Source organism: Cryptotermes secundus, unplaced genomic scaffold (assembly GCF_002891405.2).
Source record: "Cryptotermes secundus unplaced genomic scaffold, Csec_1.0 scaffold468, whole genome shotgun sequence".
NCBI classification, from domain to species: domain Eukaryota; kingdom Metazoa; phylum Arthropoda; class Insecta; order Blattodea; family Kalotermitidae; genus Cryptotermes; species Cryptotermes secundus.
Window position 1 is genome coordinate 2846958 of NW_019721526.1, and position 9134 is coordinate 2856091.

Consider the following 9134-nt stretch of genomic DNA (forward strand, 5'->3'; position numbering starts at 1 on the left):
AAAAAATAACAATGTGTTTTTTAAATGTTAAATTTTAGACTGGGTTTCAGTGTGGCAGCAACGTTAAGAGTATACACCTGATGATGGCCGATAGAGGCCGAAACATGTAGTGTAGAAGAGAACAAGATCAAAGATATATAATATATATTGTTTGCACTTGGGACGGAGTGTGTATCGTTTATCATATATATACTCATTTCACCAATCATTAGTTGCTGTGCACTCATAATTATCAGCTGTTAACATGACTGAAGTTACAATACTCACACCTATTTTCATGCTAGATTGCCATGTTCTCCACATTCCCCAAAGGAGACACTACAAAGGACCTTTAAACAAACATGACTGAAAGCTTTCTAATCTTCTGTCCATCATTGCTTGAACAGTATTCTCTCTATTTTCCACTCTTTCTTGTTGTTTTTGTACTTGACTTACTCATCAACCCTGAAGATGGGGGCAGTATGTTCCTCCAAAACATAGTGGACTACTAAACAACACAGTGTTACAACCCACAGGATCGCACCCTTTAATATTCACTTCCTTTACAAACGTTTTATTTAAAATATGGTGTGACTGATTGCAGAAGTGGATACCATTTTGATTTATATCAATTCTAACTACCAGACAGGTGTCAGAATATTTGAACCGAAGAGAGATGAAGTGATGGGAAGTTGGAGGAAACTACATAATGAGGAGCTTAATAACTTGTACTCTTCACCAAATATAATTAGAATGATCAGTTCAAGACAGATGAGATGGGCAGGACATGTAGCACAAATTCGCTGAAGAGCAATGCATACATGATATCAGTGGGAAAGAGACCACTAGAAAGGCCAATATTTAAGTGGGAGAATAATATTAAAATGGTTCTTAGAGGGATAGGATGGATTGGATTGATCTGGCTCAGGATGTGGACCAATGGAGGACTCTTGTGAACATGGTAATGAACCTGTGGGTTCCATAAAATGTTGGGAAGTTCTTGAGTAGCCACACAATTGGCAGCTTCTCAAGCAGGGCTCAGCTCCATGAGTGAGTGACAGTTGTCAGAGATAACCTCAGCATGCCATTGCCACATTTGAAATTGTCAACCTCCATTTCAAGTTAAAATAAAAAGTTGGCCAGAAATGTGAGGCACCTCGAGTAACAGTCCTAACCAGTGTATGTAAGATTCATTAATATTTTTTCAATATCAATGAAAATATGCTTGGCAATATGGACCCTTCCTGTAGCTTGTGGAAGTCAATACCATATTTACTTGCCGATAAATTTCTTCGTCATTTTCTTCATCTGCCCCTGTGCTTTCTACTTGTCCATCTTCTTCTGTTTAATCTCTTTAACCCCTTTCCCCCCCCCCCCCACATCTTTCTATCACTCCCATCACACATGCAGGTTCTCTCATGGTACTTTGGTTTCCCCTGCCAATTCTCATTCCACCAGCTGCTCCATTAATCATCCTATAAATGGCCCTGTGTAATCTTGATACCGACAGCATAGTTAAATAACAAAGTTAAACTTAATATAAAACACACACTTAGTGCTTCACCTCTCTTTCTGTAAACTTGTATAACATGTGACCTATGACTCTCTTCCCGTCTATTTTCCTTGACACTAGCATATTTCCCTTTTCACTTTCCTGATTCTCATTCTACCTTTTCTTCTCACTAACCTCTACCACCTTTATTTTTCATACTTTCAGGACCACCTCTCACTTTCCCCTCCTGTTCTTCATACCTGTCTCATTTCTCTCACCTCTCTTATAATAGACAGCAATGTTAACGGATCTAATGTGTGGTCACACTATATCCATTTCATATTCCAGACGGGAACTGGCTATCCTAACTAACTTCACAATTTTCTGAAGTCACTTGGACAGGTAATGTGTTCATAGTTCAAAATAGACCATGAACACATCCTCCTGGATCCCTTCCCATTCATCACAAGTATCTTGCCACTTTTCATTCAACCTTATATAACCTCAGCAGCTGAAACAGCAACACAAAGTAACTAAATTACCAACATCATTCTGAGGGAATGGCTGTGTTAAGTGCAAAAAGCTTCTTTGTGTTGAAGCTGCATATAAAAAATTATGACAGTTCTCATTCCTTGTTCCTGAACATGTTACAAGACAACTGTTATTGTATGGTGTAACTGCAATCTGCACCTCACTTTGTGATGTAATGAAGGTGTTTGTAAACACCAAAATCCATGAGCATGGAACTGAATATTCTCATGCCACATAGAAAAGATTCAATATATTACAGTGACACTATTATGATACCCATGGATAAGGTTGTTTCCCAAGATTAACTCAAGTTGAAAAAAAGCTATAAAAATCATACAGGCACAGTTTAATCGATAGACAAGAAAACAATGCCTGTTTGAAGACATCAGTGCAATATCTTTATTACTTGAAGCTCCTAAAATAAATTTATCAAATAAAGAAAATGTAACTAAAGGAGAGCTTGCTGCCTTTCTAGTCATTAGTATCTAAGATTGTGTCAACAACATGTACATGGCACTGTTCATATTTATACAGTTAGACAAAATGTAGGTTTGTCCATGTAAGCCATAAGTATTTCCAAAAAAAGAAAAAAGTTAAAACACTTCACACTTTGCATATAAAATAAATCAAGCACATACCAAAACGTTTTGTTATTAATGTAAGATATAGTAAACAGGGCGTACAACCAATATAGTGCAATTATGTACTAGAATTTCCAAAAGAAATTAATCTAATCAAGGTGGAAAGATGCAGAACTCTTGTATCATACTTGTTGATGGTAAAATAAAATTCATAAAATGTATTGCCTAATTAAGATGTCACGTAAGTACTCATGGATACATCATTCATCTGATCCTGTGGAATACTACATTTGTAGGATCAAACATTTGCAAAACACATATTCTTTGATCACTACAGATATGTGAAATAAAAATATGTACATGATTTTAGGCATCATATCCACACGAGAAAAAGCAGCACCTATCCCAAAGTAACATGCCTTGTACAGTGAAATAATTTGAATTATTCAGTTAAGATTTCTTGACTTCTATATTTTTTATTTTTCAAAATTGCTCCCTTTTTCTATGACACCAAGCAGATTTACTCAGTAACACTTCTGACTAGCATTCAGGAGGTGACTAATTCAAATCTGTCAGGACACTAGTTATCCTGACAGTTTTTTCAAGATGTTCCTCAGTCCAGCCAGTCATATGCTAGGACAGCACCTCAAATTAGGCTATAACCACTTCCTTTCACATTCTTTCTTGCCTTGTTTTTAAATTATTTATTGAGGTTACAATAGCTTTACTTAGGTGTAAATCCTAATACAGAATACTGCACAAAATATTAATTGATACCATGAACTTAGTTTTAAAAATGAAAAGAGTAAATGCATAAGCAGTATTGGATCATTAACCCAAAGTAACAATTAAGCCATACTGGATACATTTGTGGTCAAGTCTCATGGTCCAGAGTGGTTACAGAATTTCATCTGCTATCTCAACAGTTTAAGGCCATCAATCATATACTACATATATGGTTTTGAAAGGTAACAAAGATGATTTATTGGATCTGGTGGATGCAAAAATATCTCCTTCACTACTTAATTCATAAATTTGACATACACATGCTAGCCACCACAAGTTTTTGTACATTCAAGTCACAAATAATTTTATATCATCAAAAGGCAAGCCCAGGCTTTTTAACATACATCTTGCTAGAGAAGCAATACACTGTTTTCAGTTCTGAAACTGGCAATGGAATGAAACACTGTAATTTGTGTATCAATAGTTGTTGGTGATTCAACAATACAATATTATAAAGAAACAGACTAGTATTGTGTTGAATGCTTGCAGAGCAGAACTTAGTTCAGTTTTCCAAGTTTGTTTTACAGAAATATTTATCATCTTCTATAATGGAAGCATGCGGTAGCGTAGTTGTTTGAGGCACTACACCACAAGCTGGAAAGTCATGGGTTCAATTCCCGATGAGGTTATTGGATTTTTCAATTGTCCTGATCTTTCCAGTGACACTATGGTCCTGGGGTTGACTCAGCCTCTAATAGAAATAAGTATCAAGAATCTTCATGGGGGTAAAGGGCGGCTGGCATGTAAGGCTGACAACCTCACTGCCATCTGTGTGCCAACTATCTAGAAAATGTGAGAGCCTCAACGTCTCCTAACCCTGTGGGCCTGCACAGTCTGTTACAGGATAGCTTTCCTCTTTTACCTTCACCTCGTATCATGGAAGAAGGTGGAATACATTTCTGGAGAATGTTGAGCAAAATGGACAACTTTTATAGTGTAAGATTTGAGGCTTTCACGGCGGTGACTATGAAGAAAGCAGTCTTCTGGGATTTGGCACCGTGTATAAGTGGTGTTAACCGACGTTCCTCCGAAACGTCGGTTAACACCGCTTATACATGGTGCCAAATCCCAGAAGACTGCTNCCAGATGAACACATGTAAGATTTGAGGCTTTCACGGCGGTGACTATGAAGAAAGCAGTCTTCTGGGATTTGGCGCCGTGTATATGTGGTGTTAACCGACGTTTCGGAGGAACGTATCGCCCCCATCTTCAGGGTTGAAGAAAAAGTATAGGTAAATCTGCAAGCAGACTGCTTTACCGTGTCTCACGGTGTTGTCGCTTGCAGATTTACCTATACTTTTTCTTCAACCCTGAAGATGGGGGCGATACGTTCCTCCGAAACGTCGGTTAACACCACATATACACGGCGCCAAATCCCAGAAGACTGCTTTCTTCATAGTCACCGCCGTGAAAGCCTCAAATCTTACATGTGTTCATCTGGTTCAAATTGGGCTAGCAGTGGTCTTTTAGGGTGAAGATGATTATGAACCACTGCGTTGCTCACAGAACAGTTAAATTCTTAACTAGAGGCCGCGCCGTAACTCAAGCGGTTAGTCGCTGGCTTCCCACCGCGCCGACCTGCGTTCGATCAAGTGGGATTTGTGGCGGACAAAGTGGCGCTGGGGCAAATTTTCTCCAAGTACTTCGGTTTCCCCAGCCAATCTTCATTCCACCAAATTACCCGGGGCATGTACAATTGGCCGATAAGTGGCGGTCTTGCCGAGTGGACACTGCTCAACCAGCTGGATTCCACCCCCACTATGGGAATTAAAAAAAAAAATATTGACTAGCTTATTGGCTAGTGATTGTCAACAAAGACCATACTCTTAATAAGATCTAAAAGTTTGTGGCGATGGTATAATAGTAGAATTATTGTGTTTCTGGACATTTATCCATTGGACAAGACGATTGTTCTACCAATCATTATTTACAGCACATTTATAATTTCTTATAATCAACGTTCCGCGTTGGTAGTACTGCCTACCGGTTGCGGATCTGCAGGGAACCAACCATCGAAACGAAGATTGTCTTAGTAGGAATACAGTAATAGTTTCCTGTGAGTTCTGTGTAAATACTAATAACTGATTACTGGCGTTATTGTAGTTTTTGTGCCTAGAATGTATTTAATGTATCTGGAAGGATTTTGTGGATCTGAAGGGTTCTTTGAATAACGTAACCTTTGTTGATTGCGCACTGTTTCGAAAATTTGTGGATTGTGTTGGTCACCTTGGTAAACAAGCCGCAAAATCCGAAGGAATGGCCGTGAGTAGTTGCACGTTATTATTCCTTAAGTTTATTTAGCATAGTTTATGTAAATGTTTAAATGCAGAGGTGTTAGCCCTCCTACTGGCACTTTCATATAATGATGTAAATGCAATTAATATGCATTTATTTCCAGAGAAATTTGAATTCAGGCCTTCCCATGTGTTCTCGATATGTAAAAGTTGCCTCTTTGCTTAACTAAGCATAATTCTTTTGGGGAACATATATTTACCTGCTCAATGGCTGGTATTACAAATTCAACATTTTATTTCTGTCTCTCGTTTTTATTTAATTACTTATTATGAAATGGATAAATGAAAAACACTTGTTTACTTCATTTGTAGTCTTATGGTTCGTAAGAAGTTTTCTGTGACATATTTTAGGGACACCAAGTGTCTTAGTCATAGATTTGTCACTTAATATGTTTAAAAAGATGCAAACCTCTTCCCTGTTTTCCCTTTTTGTGATTTACAGCATGTGTCTTTTAAGCGTAAATTCATCTCATTCCATGACTATTACGGATTTAATAATGTATATTTATTGAATAGTAAGAAAACTGTGAAGATTAAAATATACAAAGGTAGAATGTTGTTCTGTATGGTTGTGAAACTTGGTCCCTCACATTAAGGGAAGATCATAAGCAGGGGGATACTGGAGAATAAGGTGCTGAGAACATTTGGACCTAAGAGGGAGGAAATAGCAGGGTTCTGTAGAAAGTGCATAATGAGCTTCATAATTTGTACTTCCTGCCAAGTATTCATAATTAGGATGACCAAGTAAAAAGAGAATTAGGTGGATGGGGGATGTGGTAGACAAGGCATAGATGGGAGGATAATTTTAAAATGGACCATAAGAAAAGAGAATTGGAAGGTGTGAATGGAATTCATTAGGCCCAGGGTACGAACCAGTGGTGTGCTCTTGTGTACATTTTACTGAACCTTCAGATTACATAGAATGCTGGAAATTTCTTGACCGGCTGAGCAACTGTTTGTAAGAAGGACTCTGCTTCATGAAGTTAGATTAATGATGTAAAAAATAATAATTAATGTGTTTTTTATTTTTCCTTGTTACAGTTTGGTTGGTTGAGGGGCTCTGCTACAAGCTGGAAGGTCGCGGGTTCAAGTCCCGATGAGGTCATTGGATTTTTTCAGTTGATCTAATCCTTCCAGCCGCACTATGACCCTGGGGTCAACTCAGCCTCTAACAGAAATGAGTACCAGGAATTAATGAAATATTTTGCAGGAGAGTAAAGCGCGGCAGGCACGTAAGGCTGACAACCTTACTGCCATCTTTGAGCTGATTGTCTAGATAATGTGGGACCCTCAACATCTCACAACCCTATGGCCTTAACAGCCTGTTACAGGGATAGCTTTACTTTACTTTTACTTTTTTTTTTACTTACAGTTTGGTTGTAAGTTTCTTGTGAACATGTTTTAGAGACACCCATGATTAATGTAATAATACAGTTAACACTGAAACCCTCATTTAAGGTTTCTACAGGGAACAGTGGATTTGAACACATAACTGAGGAAAATGTTAATTGGAAGAAATTTGACATTGAAATTATGGACAAGGAATCCATGGAATTGAACATTAAATGAGGAGAAATCTTAAATCAAAGAACATTAAATATGGGTTTATCTGTGTGTGTATGTGTGTGTGTGTCCATGGGGAGGGGGGTTAAGCATAATACAAGTCCTTAGAGAGCATCTTGACATATTCCTACTACCTTCCCTATGTGATGAATTGTTAGGAGTAAGTTTCTGTTGTGGTATGTATTAAATGCACACAACATTTTTGGTTATAAAACTTAATGGGGAGTTGCATGTTGGAACCTAAAGTTCATTTTTGAGAAATAGGTTGTGAAGACTTGTATTGGGTTAAATTAGCTCAAGTTAGAGTATAATGGTTGGCTTTTGTGATAGTGGTTATGAATATCTGACTTCCATAACAGAGTTTTATGATCAACTGAGTGAATATTAACTACCCAAGAAATTTTCCTGCCATGGAGTACATGTACATTGTTTTTGTATATTTACAGGCAGCTGCAGCAGCCAGAGTACAAGAAGTGAGAGAAATCACAAGGATTGAGCGAATTGGTGCTCATTCTCATATTCGTGGACTTGGACTTGATGACAGTCTAGAACCGAGACATGTAAGTTTAAAAATTGGTGCAAAGATGTAGCACATACTTCCTCATACATGATTGCCCTGTACTACTTTATTGTGGAAATGTGATCAACTGTTGCACAATAGATCATTTTTGGTTGCTGATTGTACAAGGTAGGACATGTATGTGGTGCATAATTTTTGGGTCTCTAGTGCATTTAATGTTATTTTCAAGAAGATTTCACCTTTGCAGTTTCATTTAGGGTGATTTTCTAAAAAAAATACCGAAATTGAATCAGAACTGTTGGAGCCATTTTCGAGAAATTCACCATTTTGATGTTTGGTGCCCATGTGAAGAGCCTCTCGTTTTGGAGCTAGAATGTTCATATTCACCAAGCACTGACCTGTAATGGATGAACTCTTCAGTACTGAATATGAATAAAATGCATCCAACCATTCAGGAGCGAATGAGGAGACATCCATAGAGACAGATGGCATTCCCAAACCCATTTTTTCACATGTAGGGTTTCTGAAAAGATGTAAATCTCTTAAAAAGTAAGCCTAGTTGTTTTCACCTTCTCATTACTTTCTCATATGTACCATGTATAGGAGAAAGTGGACATCGTATTCAGAACAGTATTAGAGTCATGACGAGTCACATGAACAAACCAGCAAGATACTATGTTGTTCAATATTTATTCCCTGTCTGTGTTTACATGTTAAGTGAGTTCTTTGTTGTCACAGCATGACACATTGTGGATGAAGCATATGGCCTCTGCACGTGAAAGATAGTTGTGAATATATGGAATATGTAATATATATATTGTGACGTGTTCTATATCTGATGGCTTAAAAATATATAAATTTAGGATACAGGGTTTCTTTTGGTTATCGAACTGTTGCAAGTGGGATGATGTATTGTATGATTGTGATGTGTATCAAATCTGTGGGTAGTTGAGTTTTATTGTAGGGTTGAGTCATGTAAGATATGTATGTTATATTAATATGTAGTTATTGACTTGTTCTATATCCATAGGTTGTGTCGCCAAATATGGATTCTTGGAACAAATAAATCGATTGATTGATTGAATAAGCAGTCACAGCTAAGTAAGGTTGGGTCTTCAGTGGGAAAGAAGGGGGGGGGGTAGAACAGGACATCAGTTATCATCTGACTTCACATTTTTCCCCATGCATACTGTAGGAAATGTAAACGAGTCGTTGTTTACATTCCCTACAGTATGGACAACACTTTGTAAGATGAGGCACCGACTGAACAATTGACATTGATTTACTACATCTACATCATGAGCCTCCTATAAAATCTTATACACAAAAAGAAAAAAAAAAAAAAAAAAAAAAAAAAAAAAAAAAAAAAAAAAAAAAAATTTAATTTT

The 9134-nt window shown here is 37.4% G+C and overlaps 1 protein-coding gene across 2 annotated transcripts in view; it reads left to right on the forward strand.

Annotated features, from left to right (window-relative positions):
- Positions 1–5409: 5409 nt before the first annotated feature.
- LOC111875544 (ruvB-like 2) overlaps positions 5410–9134 on the forward strand; it is a 24284-nt gene continuing 20559 nt past the window's right edge. For both annotated transcript variants that reach the window (XM_023871880.2, XM_023871879.2), the window contains exons 1-2: positions 5410–5631; positions 7673–7786. In XM_023871880.2, coding sequence (XP_023727648.1) covers positions 5626–5631; positions 7673–7786 — 120 coding nt within the window. In that variant the 5' untranslated portion in view covers positions 5410–5625. The remainder of the gene's footprint in view (positions 5632–7672; positions 7787–9134) is intronic.